At 61.2% G+C, this 16,795-nt stretch overlaps 3 protein-coding genes across 3 annotated transcripts in view; all 3 read left to right on the plus strand.

Moving 5' to 3' along the window:
* Gna15 (G protein subunit alpha 15) overlaps window positions 1-1,334 on the plus strand; it is a 29,897-nt gene extending 28,563 nt beyond the window's left edge. The window contains exon 7 of the mRNA XM_059251930.1: window positions 450-1,334. Within this exon, the coding sequence (XP_059107913.1) occupies window positions 450-676 (227 nt within the window). The 3' untranslated portion in view covers window positions 677-1,334. The remainder of the gene's footprint in view (window positions 1-449) is intronic.
* Window positions 1,335-4,320: 2,986 nt separating this feature from the next.
* S1pr4 (sphingosine-1-phosphate receptor 4) lies at window positions 4,321-6,173 on the plus strand. Its single transcript, XM_059252082.1, has one exon. The coding sequence runs from the start codon at window positions 4,336-4,338 to the stop codon at window positions 5,473-5,475; it is 1,140 nt and encodes a 379-aa protein (XP_059108065.1). The 5' UTR covers window positions 4,321-4,335; the 3' UTR covers window positions 5,476-6,173.
* A 1,423-nt stretch (window positions 6,174-7,596) lies between these two features.
* Ncln (nicalin) lies at window positions 7,597-16,470 on the plus strand. The gene is made up of 14 exons (XM_059251716.1): window positions 7,597-7,934; window positions 10,680-10,870; window positions 11,086-11,230; window positions 11,363-11,457; window positions 12,116-12,196; window positions 12,582-12,685; window positions 13,499-13,587; window positions 13,700-14,018; window positions 14,789-14,876; window positions 14,959-14,997; window positions 15,076-15,239; window positions 15,740-15,793; window positions 15,879-15,957; window positions 16,033-16,470. The coding sequence occupies exons 1-14, from the start codon at window positions 7,751-7,753 to the stop codon at window positions 16,090-16,092; spliced, it is 1,692 nt and encodes a 563-aa protein (XP_059107699.1). The 5' UTR covers window positions 7,597-7,750; the 3' UTR covers window positions 16,093-16,470.
* Window positions 16,471-16,795: the final 325 nt, after the last annotated feature.

The raw sequence follows: 16,795 nt of genomic DNA on the forward strand, positions 1-16,795 counted from the left end.
CTGGGGAGGACTGCATGCCTGAAACACCAGGTCTCTGGACCTGCTCCCAGTAGAGGGAGCGAGGCCCCGCCCCACCCTGGTCCCCAAGTCCCCAAGCTGAGACTCATGTCATATGACTCTTACAAGTCAGTCCTCATTCCCATTGGCTGGGATGACAAAGATGGTGTCTGCCCTCAATAAAGATGGCAGGAGTGGCTCTGAGGGCCCCCCAGAACTTCACAAGGCTCAGTCCCCAGCACCGCACAAACCCAGCCTGAAGCCTGTCCTATCATCCCAGCACTAGGAAGGTGGAGGCAAATGGGTCAGGAGTTCGAAGCCAGCCAGGGCTACAGGGTGACCTGGAGACCAACCTGGGCTACATAGCAGGTTCAGGCCAGCCTGGGCCACATGGGGGTTCGAGGCCAGCCTGGGCCATACAAGAGCCTAGCCGACCCCACCCCTCTCCGCAGGTCCCCGACGCGACGCAGAGGCCGCCAAGCGCTTCATCATGGACATGTACGCGCGTGTGTACGCGGGCTGCGCGGAGCCCCACGATGGCGGCAGGAAGGGGTCCCGCGCGCGCCGCCTCTTTGCACACTTCACCTGCGCCACGGACACGCACAGCGTCCGCAGTGTGTTCAAGGATGTGCGGGACTCGGTGCTGGCTCGGTACCTAGACGAGATCAACCTGCTGTGACGTGGCCCGCCCGGCCTCAGTTTACCCACGGGGCGGGGCCGGGACTCCACCCGGGACGTCCCTCGGGGCACCGTGGTGGCAAGGACAGGGCACTCCCTGGCGGACGCGCGGGAATCTGCAGGGCGAGGGCTCCCCACGCTGGCCCAGGCCCGAGCGCGATTCATTCCCTTGCCCTCCTTCTAGTTACCAGAGAAAGGACAAGAGTCAGGCCTTTAACCCGGGCACTCGGGAGGCAGAGGCAGGAGGATGTCTGCGAGTTCCAGGACAGCCAGGGCTACCTAGACCGGATTGAACCAGTCTGGGGCCCTGTCCACATCCTCCGTGCCATCCTCACCCTGGAGCACGCGTGAAGGTGTCATGGAGGGAGAGAGGAAGTTCTCTTGGTTGTCTGCCCACTCGTGGGCCTGAGGTAGAAGCCAGCCAAAGACGGTTTTGACATGTCCACAGCCGTGAGGAGCCCTCTGTCCCCAGACTCCAGCCCACCACACTACTCAGCGTTGCCCCACACCGCTGTGCGCTTGGTTCCTCCACGGGCGGCGAGATGGCTCCGCCTGTGAAGGCGCTTGCGGCCAAGCCTGACCGCCGGAGTTCGGTCCCCCGATCGCGCGGTAGGAACAGTGCCTGAGTCTCAGAGTCGGATCCCACAGGCGTGCATGGTGGTGACGCACACAAAGAAATAAATGTAATTAAACAACAAAAAAAGCGGGAAACAAGTAGAGAAATACTGTCCCCAGAGGCAGTGGTTGGGAGGCTGAGGCAGGAGGATTGCAGCTTCCTTGTCCTCAGCGTCCCCAGCCCGGCAGGGGACACCGCACTCAGACAACTTCAGATCTGGGCCAGAGGCTGGGCGTGGTGGGTAATAGATGGCTCACTGGGTAAAGTGCTGAAGGCCAAAGACCCGAGTTCGAATCCCCAGAATTCGAACCCAGGAGCCAGCACAGTGGTGCGGGCCTGTCATGAGGTGGGAGCGGTGGGAGCTAGCAGGGCGGCCCAGGGCGGCCCAGCCGGTCAGTGAGCCCCAGGTTCCCTGAGAGACCCCGGCCTCACACAGGGTGGGAAGCTACCGAGGAAGACGCCCAACCCCGGTGACATCACCACTACAGATGAGGGCGGAGAACTGAACCCTTCTCTGGCTCCTGAGCAGTGGGGTTACAGCTTGGCTGTTCTCAGGGGTCCCACGATGGCACTGAGTTCTCTCTGCAGCTCCCTGGCACGTGTCCTTTTACACAGCTGCGTAGTACTCCACCCTGGGATACAGCCTGGCTTTAACCAGGTGCTGGGAGTGGGAGCCAGAGTCTCACGAACGTGAAGCCTGACTCTGGCGCCATTTCATGCCTACCGACATTTTTGTATCTGCGAACAGCACCTGGGAGAACTGCCTTCCACACAGGGGCCAGAGCGCGGTCTCCACGGCGGTGGCGTATCGGGGCGGGAAGAGGGCGCACACACCGCGTGGCTTCGCTTGCTGTCGATGGAGACACCTCCTGTGGGGGACACGTGTCTGTAAGCTTGTGCTCTGTATGGTGGTCAGGGGATTGGTCAGCCCTCACTCAGCACCACTCACTCCAGGGTGCTGTGCTCAGTCCTCCCATGCACAGCACTTCAGTGCTGACTTGAACCAGGTCAGGGGGGTGGCTAACGCTTGGAACCAGATCTCAGCCAGGGTGAATGTCAGCACCGTGGCGCGTCCGTGGTCACGAGATTAGCTGGGCTCAGGGTCCATCTGGGAACAGGGCTCAGTATAGGACAGAGACTTGGGGAGTCAGTGAAAAGGGGCCCAGGGCACTGGGCGGGATCTGGGCCTCACGTGGATCCCAGGTCAGAGGGAGGGCTGCACTCTAGTGTGATGATCGTCAGCCTGAGGTGACCCTGGGATCCAGGCTCAGCGCGGGGAAGGCCGGGATCGGGACTCAGCACGGGGAAGGCCGGGATCGGGGCTCAGCACGGGGAAGGCCGGGATAGGGGCTCAGCGCGGGGAAGGACCGAGGCCGGGATCGGGGCTCAGCGCGGGGAAGGACCGAGGCCGGGATCGGGGCTCAGCGCGGGGAAGGCTCCGCTCCTGGTCTGGCTCAGCCCCTGTGATTGACACCTGTGATTGACACCCAGGCTGGGTCCCGCCCCTCCGCAGTCGCCCGCCCCGGGCCCTCCCAAGTGGCCCCGGGCGTTGGTGACCGGTGACCCGGGGCGCGGGGTGCCGGAAGCGGGGTCCCCGCCCTGCCCTTCCCCGGAACCCCAGAGGACACCCGACCCCCTGGGCGCCCTTCTCCCTCATAGCTACCCCGCGCCCCTGCGGGAGACCCCGTTTCCCCACCCCTCCCCATTTCGGGACGCGGTCGCCCCCTGCCCGGGTACCGGATGCCGCACAGCCTCCTGCCGGCCTCAGTTTGCCCTCCTAGCAAAGCTGAATGCAAAATGGTCCTGAGTCGGCCCTGCCCGGGAGTTACAGGTGCTTCTGCACATTGATTAGGCGCCTACTGTGTTTGGGTGACATTTATTAAGCACTTGGTGTGTGTGGAAGGGTGACAAACGTTTATTAAGTGTCCCTGGTACAAGAAACACATCCCTGGCCAAGCGCCTGGTGTGTGGGGATGACTATTCCCCCCCCCCCCCGTGACATTAATTAAGCACCTACTCTGTAGGGGTGGCACATATTATTATTATTATTTTATTTATTTTTTAACACAGGGCTCTCTAATATGTAGCCCTGGCTGGCCTGGAACTCGCAGAAATCCGCCTGCCTCTGCCTCCCGAGTGCTGGGCTTAAAGGCCTGCGCTGTTACACATTTATTGAGCACCTCTGTGTACACACATCAAACCCTGATTAAGCACCTGCCGTGTATGGTCACTGAACATTAAGCACCAGTGAATGACTCAGGGGATAAAGGTGCTTGTGGCCAAGCCCTGGCAACCAGAGTTCGGTTCTGGGACCCACATGGTGGTAGGAGAGAACTCACTCCTGTAAATCACCCTCTGAGCTCTGCCTGTGGTGTGGCACATGCACACCCCTACACACCATAAATAAATAAACGTAACAAGACTTTTTTAAAAATTATGAATCAGCCGGGCAGTGGTGGCGCACGCCTTTAATCCCAGCACTCGGGAGGCAGAGCCAGGCGGATCTCTGTGAGTTCGAGGCCAGCCTGGGCTACCAAGTGAGTCCCAGGAAAGGCGCAAAGCTACACAGAGAAACCCTGTCTCGAAAAACCAAAAAAATAAATAAATAAATAAATAAAATAAAAATTATGAATCACCTTCTGTGCATTGGTGGCCCTCGGTGGGTTTGGGTGACATCACCCTGGCTGCATACAAGTGAAAACACGTAAGATGGACCTTCTGTGTATGGGCGACAAACATTTATTAAGCACCTGCTGCATGTAAGCACGCTGGGAACAGTTGGTTCCTGGGACTGGGCAGGTGCCAGGCGGTGCCCATTGTCCTCGGGACCGGGGAAGGGGACACTGGGCAGGGCTGAGAGTGCGGGAGGGCTCCTCCGGCCCCCCTCAACCGTCGCTCAGGGTGCCCCTCCCTGCCCTGGCCTCGCCCCCGCCCACCGGGGGCACCTTGAGCATAACAGGAAATTTCAAACAACAGGAAACCCAGGCCAGGCTTGCAACTCCACCCTGCTGGGGGCCTCTGTCAGTCTGTCCCCGCGGGAGGCCATGAACATCAGCACCTGGTCCTGTCACCGGCTGGCGGCCAGTGGTCACAGCCACCTCATTGTCCTGCACTACAACCACAGTGGGCGGCTGGCCGGCCGCGGGGGCCCCGAGGACGGTGGCGGCCTGGGCACGCTGCGGGGGCCGTCGGTGGCGGCCGGCTGCCTGGTGGTGCTGGAGAACGCGGTGGTGCTGGCCGCCATCGCCACCCGCATGCGGTCGCGCCGCTGGGTGTACTACTGCCTGCTGAACATCACGCTGAGCGACCTGCTCACCGGCCTGGCCTACCTGGTCAACGTGCTGCTGTCGGGGACGCGCACCTTCCAGCTGTCCCCCGCGCACTGGTTCCTGCGGGAGGGCCTGCTCTTCATGGCCCTGGCCGCGTCCACCTTCAGCCTGCTCTTCACGGCCGGCGAGCGCTTCGCCACCATGGTGCGGGTGGCCGAGAGCGGGGCCACCAAGACCAGCCGCGTGTACGGCTGCATCGGGCTGTGCTGGCTGCTGGCGGCCACGCTGGGCCTGCTGCCTCTCCTGGGCTGGAACTGCGTGTGTGCCTTCCCGCGGTGCAGCAGCTTGCTGCCCCTCTACTCCAAGGGCTACGTGCTCTTCTGCGTGGTGGTCTTCGCCCTCATCCTGGTGGCCATCCTGGGCCTCTATGGGGCCATCTTTAGGGTGGTCCGGGCCAATGGGCAGAAGTCCCCGCGTCCTCCGGCCCGCCGCAAGGCCCGCCGGCTGCTCAACACTGTGCTGATGATTTTGGTGGCCTTTGTGGTGTGCTGGGGTCCCCTGTTTGGCCTGCTCCTGGCCGACATCTTCGGTTCCAACGTCTGGGCCCAGGAGTACCTACGTGGCATGGACTGGATCCTGGCCCTGGCCGTGCTCAATTCTGCCATCAACCCCCTCATCTACTCCTTCCGCAGCCGCGAGGTGCAGCGCGCAGTACTGGCCTTCCTCTGCTGCGGCTGTCTCTGGTTAGGCCTGCGGGGTCCTGGTGACTGCCTGACCCGGATCACCGAGGTCCACTCCGGTGCGTCCACCACCGACAGCTCGCTAAGGACAAGAGACAGTTTTCGGGCTTCCCGATCGCTCAGCTTCAAGATGCGAGAGCCGCTGTCCAGCATTTCCAGTGTCCGGAGCGTCTAGAGCTTGGACGGTCCAGCTGCCAGGATGAACACTCTACAGACCCTCCCGGGAGAGGTGAGAAGGGACTGGACACACGATCCTGGCCATGCCAGCAGGTCCCAGGGTCTGTTCACGGAGCCTCCCCATGCTGAATGTCTGGCAGAGCAGAGAGTGGCCAGAACCAGATCCAGAGGGTCTGGGCCTCAGTCTGGTCCTCACCTCACCTTCACCAGGACGTGAAGGGGACACACCATGCCTGAGTTCACCAACAGGACAGCGCACTCTGGTTCCCTCTTAGTCACACGTGTGTGTGAGTGTGTGCGTGTGTGTGTCTGGGAAGGGGGTGGGGGCTTCTGTCACACTGTGCACAGTGCTCTGTGAGGGTGCTGAGATGGAGGGGCGCCTACCCCATTTGTCTGAAGGCAGCCACCTTGCTGAGATGTTGCAAGAAGGAGTGGAGCTGGGGGACACACCAGTCAATCATCCCCCTCCATGGTGACTTCCCCATTGGGACAGGCAGCCCGCCCCCATGACCTCCTGTCTCTAGCTCAGCTTCTCTGTGTATGTGGGGAGAATGGACCCACCCACCCCAGGTCTGGGGCAATATCTTGACCTGGTCCTGTAACCCCGTGGACTCACCCTTCCGTTTCTGAACCATGGTGATGTGCTGTGACAGGGGACCGTGGACCTCACTGTTCCATAGTGCAGCTAAGAGCCATGCAGGGCTGTGTAAGATCATTAAAATGAAGGAAACCCACACATTCAGTTTCTCAGTGTGTTGTAACCGGGTCCCACCGACAGTGACCGTAAGGATGGCAGTGATTGCCACTCAGTTCTGGGTAGGAGAAGCCCAAGGTTCTGGGCACACATCTGTTGACTTTTCTACACTTTTATCTCCAATGGGTTGTGGCCTCGGTATACACTTGGCATCCACTTCTTGCAGACTAATCACTCTCTGGGACAAGGCCAGTAGTCTGAATCTTAGAATCTGCTTTCTCACCTAAGGCCATCAGAGAAGGCATCATCCCCAAGTTCTCCACAAGCTTGGAGCATTCTTCGAAAGCTTATCAAGTACCTACTGCAAACCTTACTCAAAGCTCACACCAGTTCTCATACTGAATTCTTATCTGTGTCTGGTGGTGGGTGGGTGGCAGTGTTTGGTCATTTATTTCTTATTTATTGTATTCCTAGAGGTGTGAGTGACATATAATTTTAATTCACACCTTAAATTACCCTAACCGAAGTCACTGGGACTGGTCAAATCCATAGCAATATTGGGTACTCCGAAATTAAATTTGAATTTGCAGTAGGCGAACCAAAAATTTTAGGTTAAATATGTCCCAAATATGAATAGGGATAATGAAGACCTCCCTACCGTCACACTAGCTCCACTATTGCCATATCGATCTCCCCACTGCCACTAAAGCCCGTGCCAATTCCTGCCTTACCTAACCTTACCACCTGCCACGAATTCTATTTATTTTTTAGCCATCTTCTCGTTCATTCCCTTCAGAATCCTGTAGACACCCACTGGATGCCACGTCTTGTGGTCGGGGCTCTAGGCACCTTCAAGACAAAGATCTGATTCCTCATTAAGTTTCATATCTGCTCTTTTGCGCGTTTTAACCTCCCCTTTCAGAGACTACAGAACGACTCCAGTTCCCATCATCCTTTGTGCTTGCCCGACAGGACTACAATTCCCAGGAGAACCAAGGCATCAGCCGGGCACTTTCTCATGCCTGCTCTACTTCCATCCGGGTCGCAAGGTCACGTCCTGCACTTTCGGTCTTTGATCTCACTAACGACTCCAAACACACGGCTTAAGCAAGCTTTACTGAAAACATTTTTAATAGTTTTTTTTTTAAACTATCGGTGTTTTGCGACTTGGAGTTTATGAGTTCAGTAGCGGTAGACTGTCCGCCATAGCTTCGTTTTGAGAGCACCACAGTGGGACTACAACTCCCAGGGTGCTCCGCGCTCGATGACTACTACAGCTCCTGAGAGGTCTTAGCGCGAGTCTCAGTGTGCCTACAACTCCCAGGATTGCCCCGCGGGCGGGGGCCGTCTATAGCGGGGCTTACTCACGAGAAAGACTACATTTCCCAGCAGGCCGCGCGGCTCTTAGAGCCGTCCGCAGCGCTGCCCGAAGGACCCTTGGGTAGGCGCGGGCTGTCCGTGGCTCTGCCCGAAGGACCTCATCGGCCGCCCATGCCGAGCTGAGTCCGCGAAGTCTCGGCCGCCTCCCGTCGCCGTCTGCCGCCGTCCTTGCCGCCTCTGCGGCCTGCCGCCCGCCGGGATGCTGGAGGAAGCGGGCGAGGTGCTGGAGAACGTGCTGAAGGCGTCCTGCCTGCCGCTCGGCTTCATCGTCTTCCTGCCCGCCGTGCTGCTGCTCGTGGCGCCGCCGCTGCCCGCTGCCGACGCCGCGCACGAGTTCACCGTGTACCGCATGCAGCAGTACGACCTGCAGGGCCAGCCGTACGGTGCGCGACCCCTGATCCCGTCCCCTGTCGCCGCCGTCCTCCCCACTGCCACACGGGTCCCCCAGTCACCGCGATCCTCACGCTGTCATGCCGAGGACCCCCGACTGTTACCTCATCTCCCCGCTGACACTGACCCCCTTCCTGGCAGTCCCACGTCTCCCTGTCCCCTCAGGCTCCCTGCTGTCACACTGACTCTTGTCACCCGGATTCCCGCCTCTCTTTGACCCCCCCGTCACCCTGATCTCCTCTCTGTCACTGGTTACTCCAGGCCTGCTGTCCTGGGGTCCCCCGGCGCCTTGGTTCCCACAGCACCACCCTTCCGCCCCTTTGCTCTGCTCCCTGCCCCTCGCCAGGGTTCCCCGGGGTCTCTGTCCTCATGCCTGGGTCTTGAGCCTCTTAAAGCCTCCCTCTTCCTGGCCTTCCAGAACCTCTGGTATTTAGTTTGCGCGCGGGGCGGGAGGGAGGGTGAGGGGGGATTGTGGAGCGAGTGTGCCAGCCTGGGTCTCCACACCCCCACCCTCTCTGTGCCGACCCCACGGGCCCTTGTGCCCAGAATTATGTTATTTCTCTTTAAAGGAGCATTGCCATGTTGGGGGCCACATTGGCCGCCCCTGCTTGGGGACCCTGGAGTGGGATGGAGGCCGGGTGGCTACCCAATGCCTCGCAGGGCCAAGAACAGTGCTCTGACACAGTGCCCTGGCACCCAGGGCACCATAGGATGAGCGTCGTCCTAGGCTGGGTCCACAGGGCCAGCAGTAGGTGGTCAGGTGTCCCCAGTGTTATAGTCCCTTATGGCCTAGTATCTTCTGAAGTGTCATCCACAGTGGGTTACCACCAAGTGGCCGGGGACACACCCAAGATGCAACATGGAGCCGGTGGCTACCAAGCTGGGCAACATAGCTCTTGAGCTCCTAGAGTCGTTCCAGAGCATTCCATGGTCCAGAGGGTAGTTCCTAGACCACTGACGCCCATGCCCAGCTCACACACCCGTGGCCCCCACATCCGCCCCTTGGATGCACTGGTGTGTAAGCTCCTGTTCTCAGTGGACCACACGCCCGACATACAACCTCTCCCATCCCTGGCTGGATATGAACTATGGGGCTCCTGCACCCCTGGAGACCATGATAGACCAGCCAGCCAGAGCAGGTCTTGAGAAACCCTGGGCATAAGTCCCTTGGGGTCCCCTCAGCCCCAAACTGCTACCCAGCCTCACTGCAGCTCCCCTTGCCCAACTTCCCCTGGGTCTTGTTGAGAAATAAAAGACATGGGGGAAGGGAGGCTTGTAGTGGGGTGTGACTGAGGCCACCGTCCCTCCTGCTGTGGACTCTGGCCTCCTTAGGACCCACCTTCTTGTCATCATGGCGCTTGGGGCAGGACTTCAGCATCTTGTCGGCCTGGTGGCTCTGAGGTCTGTCTTCCCCTCACAAGCCTGGAGCCAGCTGATGAGGCTTGGCTTCCCCTGCACTTGTGGATAAAGTTTTATTGACACTTGGTCACTGACACCAGCGAGCTGAGCAGCCAGCCACGGGGAGAAGCCTGCTCAGTGCACCTGCGCCTGCCTTCACGGCATCCCTGCCCTGCAGATGTCTGCAGAGGGCCGTACTGCATGGGTGGGGTTGTGGCTGGGTTTTCCATAGGTCAGGTCACAGGCCTGGTCGCCCTCCTAGGGGGAGCATGGTGGTTTGGGGGAGTCCTGGGGACCTGTGCCTGGGCAGTGCTGCCCACTGGGGCTCCATGTCACATCCCCACCAGGAACAGAGCCAGGTGCACAATGCTGCCCTGCCATAGCTCTGGCTTTCTGGGGGACATTGTAGGGACCCGGAGGAAGAGCTGGCGTCTGAGCCGCCCTCAGAGGCCAGGAACAGGATGAAGAGGGAGGAGTGTTGTTTCTCTCTGTAGGATTCCCACAGGTGTGGGGCGAGACCTGGAAGGAGCCGGGTGTCCACAGGACACCTGGCCAGTGCTGGCTTCCAGGACGGTTGTCCCTGGCAGGCCCTGCCCCACCCCCGCCCCGACTGCATTCCTGGAAAGTCAGAGCAGGGCCTCAGCGGGTCCTGGGCCTGAGGCACCCTGTGGGTTCAGGTCACGGCCATTTCTAAGCTTTTCCGGCCTGTGAGCATCAGGGACTCATCCAGCTGCCGTCCTGGGGTGCAGTTCACCCCATGTGGCTGAGGAGTGGTCACACAGGAACTATCCCAAACCCAGCCACTGCATGCCTTTGACACTTGGGTCGGAAGGTTTCATGGTAGTTTGGGTGTCAGTGTCCAGGTGACCAACCTGGACACCCCACCAGGATCAAGTCCCTCCACACTGAGCTGTGACCCTCAGTCTGTATAGCCATTCTCTGCCCCCTCCTGGCCATGTGTGTCTAGGGGTGCTGCCTGCCATCACCCTTGGGGAACCGAGCATTTATGAAGCTCCGCTCTGTACTGTGCCGCCATTCTGGCTGTGAGTGTGTTGTAGGGCGCAGGGGATTGTGGTTCCTAGAGGGAGCTGCCCACTGTGGCCTGAGGTCCATGGTGGTTCACCGCTGTCCTCTGGCCCGTGCAGACCCCTAAGGACCCAGCTGGCCCTCACAGGGCCGTGTGGCAGGTGTCCCAGGCCTGTCTCACAAGAGCCACTCCCCATGGCCTGTGTGCTGACGTGGAGGCCCCAGACGGTGTCCATACGCTGGGAGGCCGGCAGCTGTGACAGGTGCAGGACCCTGACCCTGGGTTGTGATGCTGTGACCCCGTGTCCCCACAGGCACACGGAATGCGGTACTCAACACGGAGGCGCGCACAGTGGATGCTGACGTGCTGAGCCGCCGCTGCGTGCTTATGCGGCTTCTGGACTTCTCCTATGAGCACTACCAGAAGGCCTTGCGACAGTCCGCGGGCGCTGTGGTCATCATCCTGCCCCGGGCCATGGCCGCCGTGCCCCAGGACGTTGTCCGGGTGAGCTGTGCCACCATCCCCATCCCGTCCCTGTCCCTCAGGTGGCCTCTGCTGTGTGCCCCTGAGCCGCCGCTGGCTTTGCCTTCCTGAGTCTTGACGGTGGTGACTTGTCCCTGAGGACACTGGGCTGTGTTCTCTGCCGTTCAGGAAGGGAGCTGAGATGGGGAGCCACTCCAGGGTGGCCGCGGTCCCCTGAATGCATGTGCTCCCCACAGCAATTCATGGAGATCGAGCCTGAGATGCTGGCCATGGAGACCGTGGTCCCCGTGTACTTTGCTGTGGAAGATGAGGCCCTGCTGTCCATCTACGAGCAGACCCAGGCCGCCTCCGCCTCCCAGGGCTCTGCCTCTGCTGCTGAAGGTGAGCTAGGCTGCCGGAGGGTGCGTGTGTCCCCGTGTCCATGGCTGGGGCTGTCCTGGGCCTCTGTTTGCGGTCTCCACCCCAGCTGTGACCCTGGCCGTAGACCCAGGTGACTTACCCCTGTGTCCCCAGTGCTGCTGCACACGGCCACGGCCAACGGTTTCCAGATGGTGACCAGCGGAGCCCAGAGCCAGGCGGTGAGCGACTGGCTGATCACCAGCGTGGAGGTGAGCACCTGTCATGCTGCCCCTCAGCCTGCCCCAGGGCCTTTGCACAGCCTGCACCCTGATCCCTGAGGTCCAGCCATGCCTCTGCTGCATGCAGGAGGTGGTGGTGACCCAGGAACTTGACTTCAGGCCGGGGCTGTGGCCCAGTGGGGAGCACTTGCCCAGCATCACATAACCCAGGCCTGGTAGCACACACCTGGGAGGCTGAGGCAGGAGGATCAGGAGCGCAGGGCCATCCTCTGCTGCATAGTGAGTCCAAGGCTGGCCTGGGATACAGGAGACCCTGTTTTAATAAAAGAAAAAGAAAACCCCATGCTTGGAGTTCTGTGGTCGGGGTGCTCAGAGCTACAGGATGAGTGGGTTGGGCTGGCGGGGCGGCCGGGCTGGTGGGGCGGCCGGGCTGGGCTGGAGTGCAGGCCGCAGGAAGCAACAGGCGTGTGGAGGACCGGGGGACTTGGGCAGGCGCAGCCTGGCTGTGCACCCCCATCCAGGGCCAAGCAGTTTGTGCCTTTGTCCATTGGGGGCCACCACCCTGTGGGAGGGGGCTGAGGGGACCGTCAAACTGCAGGAGCTCACAGCACACCAGGGTGACCTTGGGCACCACAACCAGGCTGTCCTGGGCGTCTGGATTCACCGTTCCATCTCTGTCTCTCCACAGGGGCGGCTGACAGGGCTGGGAGGTGAGGATCTCCCCACTATTGTCATCGTGGCTCACTACGATGCCTTCGGGGTGGCCCCGGTAAGTACCGGTGTGCAGGCCCAGGAAGGGATGGGGACTCCTCACAGGCGCGGCAGGGCGGTGGCTGCCAGCGGCTCCAGGCACCAGCGTGTGGGGTGATGCAGGGTGGGAATGCCCAACCCCTGGTGAGCACAGCAGCTCTTACGGAAGGAAACATTAGGGCTTGCTCTCTCAAAGCTCTGGCTGTCCTAGAACTAAGAGAAATCCCCCTGCCTCAGCCTCCTGAGAGCTGGGGTTAAAGGTGTGGCCTCCACGCTCGGCCCAGCGGGTTTTCACAGCTCGGCTCCCTTGTGCCTCTCGCGCCCCGACGTGCGGCTTGGCACCGAGTGGGCAGGTGGGCGAGCCTGGCCTGCAGGGGCATGGCTAACTCACCCTCTGCCCGCAGTGGCTGTCTCTGGGCGCGGACTCGAACGGCAGTGGGATCTCAGTGCTGCTGGAGTTGGCTCGTCTCTTCTCACGCCTCTACACGTACAAGCGCACACACGCAGCGTGAGTGCCACTGTGGGGGGCGGTCCTCAGGCCACCCCACTGTCCATCCCACACCGGATGCTGCTGGTCCCTGGGAGGGAGTGGCTGCGGCCAGCCTCTTTCCTCAGCTCTGGGGTGGCCTGGACCCCGATCTCCACCCACTCCGTGCCCACAGCTGTGACAGTCACACAGGGTTAGCTACAGATCCTGTGAGAGTGGTTTTGACATACGTAAGCTGGAGCACACCGGGTGGCCCTGGGCCGTCAGTCTGCAGCCCTGAGGGAGGCAGCCAGTCGGCCGGTTCTCGGCCTCCTCTTGGTCACAGAGTGGCCGCAGGGCAGGAGTCGATAGAAGGGGCTGAGGGGAGCGCCCTTCTTTAAAGCCATGGGGCAGCTTAGTTCTTGCCCAGCTCTGTCTGCCCCTCACGGCCTGCACCAGTCCCGGCTGCTGTGGCAGCCCTGTGTGACAGTGGCCAGTCGGCTTTAGGGGCCAGGGACAACCTGGGCTCAGCGGCTGCCCTGTGTGTCATCACAGGGCAGCTTGGCTGTGGTTCCCAGGTGAGGGTACGGGGTGCCTGTGACATCTGGGGTCCTTCTAGCCAAGGCGTGCGTCAGCTGGCCCTTGGCATCTGGGGACGGAGTGCTAATCTAGAGTCCTCTACGTGAGTGTCCTTGGCAGCCTCCCGGGGGCCTCTGCAGCATCTGGGGACGCATATGGCTGTCACAGTTGGGGATCCCTGGCCTGTTGTGGGGTGTCAGCTGGTGGTAGGTCTGGAGAGATCTGGGGTTTCCGTGCGCCCCATCTGGCCGCGTCCCTTGACACCCACACCTGCAGGTACAACCTCCTGTTCTTCGCGTCGGGAGGGGGCAAGTTCAACTACCAGGGCACCAAGCGCTGGCTGGAGGACAGCCTGGACCACACAGGTGGGCGGGGCGGGGCGGGGCGGGGCATGGCGGGGCGGGGCGGGGCATGGCGGGCGGGCCCGGGGGCCTGGGTGAGTGGACCTCGTGCCCCTGACCCACACCTGCCCCGCAGACTCCAGCCTGCTGCAGGATAACGTGGCCTTCGTGCTGTGCCTGGACACCGTGGGCCGAGGCAGCCACCTGCGCCTGCACGTGTCCAAGCCACCTCGGGAGGGCACGCTGCAGCATGCCTTCCTGCGTGAGCTGGAGACGGTGGCCACGCACCAGTTTCCCGACGTCAGCTTCTCCATGGTGCACAAGAAGATCAACTTGGCGGACGACGTGCTGGCCTGGGAGCACGAGCGCTTCGCCATCCGCAGACTGCCCGCCTTCACCCTGTCGCACCTGGAGAGCCACCGCGCAGGGCCCCGCAGCAGCATCATGGATGTGCGGTGAGCGGCTGACTGCCGGGACAGAGCCCATGGGCGGGGTGACCACCCACAGGAGCTCCGTAGGCCCACAAGCCACCCTCCAGGTCTTTCCTGGGTACGGGCAGCTCCTAGAACCTGCCATGGGAGCACGTTTTGGTGGATCAGCCTTCAGAACCTGTGAGGGATACCTCGAATCTTCCATGGAAGGGGAGGGGTGGTGGCATCTTCTGTAATAACCTGTGGGGGTCAGAGTCTAGGGCCTTCTCTGGGGCTTCCTTCTAGAACCTTCTGTGTGGGGTACCTTTCAGCTTCTTCCAAGGAGAGAACTTCTGGGCTGGGGCATAAGCCACTGCTGAGGACCTTCCTTGAGGGAGAGCAGAGCCATCTTCTGGAACTCTCCCTAGGCTGGCCACAGCTGTGTGACCACATGGAGCAGGATGTGGGCACTTGTCCAGGGTGGGGGTGGGGCTGGGAGTCAAGAGCAGGCTGTGGGAGGGCCAGCAGCTGGTCACACAGAGAACTGGACCCACTCAGGCTGACTGCTGGGTTGCCCACCCCCACCCCGACGGGCCCTGAGGTGACCATTCCCTGCAGGGCGCCCTGGGCCCTGCAGACGCTGCCTGCTCCCCACACCACACCATAGCTCCCCCACCACATTGGGCCTTGGCTGTCCTGTGTGGTGTTCATGATCAGACGCACTCTTTGGCCTGGCCCCTGCGACCAGCTTTCCCCGGAGCCTGGGCACTGGGGACGGTCTTCCCTGTCTGAGGAGCCTACCCCCTGTTCTCAAGGTCCCGGGTGGACTCCAAGACGCTGACCAGGAACACGCGGATCATTGCTGAGGCCCTAACACGGGTCATCTACAACCTGACAGAGAAGGTGAGCATCTGGTCCTGGCCAGATGTGTCTGTGGTGCACAAAGCTCTGCTGGCCGCCTCACACCCTGTCCCTCCCTCTGCAGGGGACGCCCCCAGACATGCCAGTGTTCACGGAGCAGATGGTAAAGTGTGGGTATGGGGTGGGACCACGGGGAGCCCTGTTGTGACCCCGCAGGATCCCAGCCTGCATCTGCCCCCAGCAGGTCCAGCAGGAGCAGCTAGACTCTGTCATGGACTGGCTCACCAACCAGCCGCGGGCCGCCCAGCTGCTGGACAAGGATGGGACGTTCCTGAGTACACTGGAGCACTTTCTCAGCCGCTACCTGAAGGATGTGCGGCAGCACCATGTGAAGGCTGACAAGCGGTGAGCAGTGGACACGTTCCCAGAGTCCAGCTGGGGCCACACAGGTCAGCAGAGGACCAGGCCAAGGGACAGCGTGCACGCCAGGCCTGGGCTGCATCTTTTTCTGGAAAAACTTCCCAGGCAGACCAGGAAATCTCTAGTCCCCTTCTTAGCTATTTCAAACATATTTTTAAGCCGGGTAGTGGTGGCGCACGCCTTTAATCCCAGCACTCTAGAGGCAGAGGCAGGCGGATCTCTGTGAGTTCAAGGCCAGCCTGGTCTACAGAGTGAGATTCAGGACAGCCAGGGCTGCACAGAGAAACCCTGTCTCAAAAAACAAGAGCAAAAACACACAGAAAAAATGTTTTTAGCTTTCTGAATTGAGCTGTTGATCTGTAGTCTGGGCAAGCCTCAAAGCCATCATGCTCCTGCATCAGCCTCCCAAGGGCTGCCGTCCCAGGCGAGCTCTCTCAGACGGAGCCCCCGTCAGGGAGGCACTGAGTGGGGCTGTCTCTCGGCAGGGACCCTGAGTTTGTCTTCTATGACCAGCTGAAGCAGGTGATGAATGCCTACAGGTGAGTGGTGGGCTGGAGCTGAGGGACCTCGCTTGCTCTGTGGGGTGACGATTCTGCTTCTTTGACCGCACGGACTGTCCCTCAGGGTCAAGCCCGCCATCTTTGACCTGCTGCTGGCCGTGTGCATCGGAGCCTACCTCGGCATGGCATACACGGCCGTCCAGGTGAGCTGCTGGGCAGGGAGCCGGGGGCAGGGGGCTCTGGGGTGTCCCCATCCCTAATGTGTTGTGTCCCCACAGCACTTCCACGTGCTGTACAAGACTGTGCAAAGGCTGCTGCTCAAGGCCAAGGCGCAGTGACCACGGCTGTGCACAGTGGCCCAGGAGAGACCGGCCCACGCACCCACGTGGCCAGACTGAGCCAGAGGGTTTGGACCGGTCACTCGGATGCAGGGATGCCTCTGCCCGTCTGTTCCCTTGAACTTCCCTGGAGGAGAGCCCCGCCTACCCGCAGACGAGCCCACAGGGACACAGTGGTCACCCGGGCCACGTGCACTGAAGGGCCACACCCCATGCTGGCCTCCCCAGTGGCCGGGTACCAGCAGCCTGTGCCCCCTGCGGCTCCTCAGAGGCGTCCACCACCAGGCTGCCTCTCCTGGCGCTGGCCAGCACCGGACTGTGGCTCCCTGCTGTTCCCAGCCTCCCTTCAGACTGTTGTCACCTTGGCCACCACTGGACCTGCCTCACCATCCCCTCCCCTCCTGCAAGTGTCCCCCACCCTAGTCCAGATCTGGTGACAGGGCAGGAGGTGGCCCTGGGAGGCAGCCAGCAGCCCCGAGGTCTCCCCACCTCCCCCTCCCCCCTCAGTTTCCCCGCCTGTGATGCATTCTGGGGAGCCAGGCCCTCTGTCACAGTGTGGGATGAAACAGCGAGGCCCAGCACAGCCGTAGGTGTCCCCACCAATAGGACAGCCCTGTGGAATGGAGGGAGGGAGGGAGGGATGTCAGCGCTGGCAGTCGACCTCAGGGACCCCACGGTGAATAGATTCGATAGCAATATGACC

Source organism: Peromyscus eremicus, unplaced genomic scaffold, assembly GCF_949786415.1.
Source record: "Peromyscus eremicus unplaced genomic scaffold, PerEre_H2_v1 PerEre#2#chr22_unloc_1, whole genome shotgun sequence".
Classification (NCBI taxonomy): Eukaryota; Metazoa; Chordata; class Mammalia; order Rodentia; family Cricetidae; genus Peromyscus; species Peromyscus eremicus.

Bases quoted from the DNA above. Each gene is read 5' to 3' on its own strand.
- Ncln (XM_059251716.1), top strand. From the start codon at position 7,751: ATGCTGGAGGAAGCGGGCGAGGTGCTGGAGAACGTGCTGAAGGCGTCC. The intron at 14,998-15,075 runs GTAAAGTGTGGG...ATCTGCCCCCAG, and splicing joins CAGTGTTCACGGAGCAGATG to CAGGTCCAGCAGGAGCAGCT. The intron at 15,958-16,032 runs GTGAGCTGCTGG...GTGTCCCCACAG, and splicing joins TGGCATACACGGCCGTCCAG to CACTTCCACGTGCTGTACAA.
- S1pr4 (XM_059252082.1), top strand. From the start codon at position 4,336: ATGAACATCAGCACCTGGTCCTGTCACCGGCTGGCGGCCAGTGGTCAC.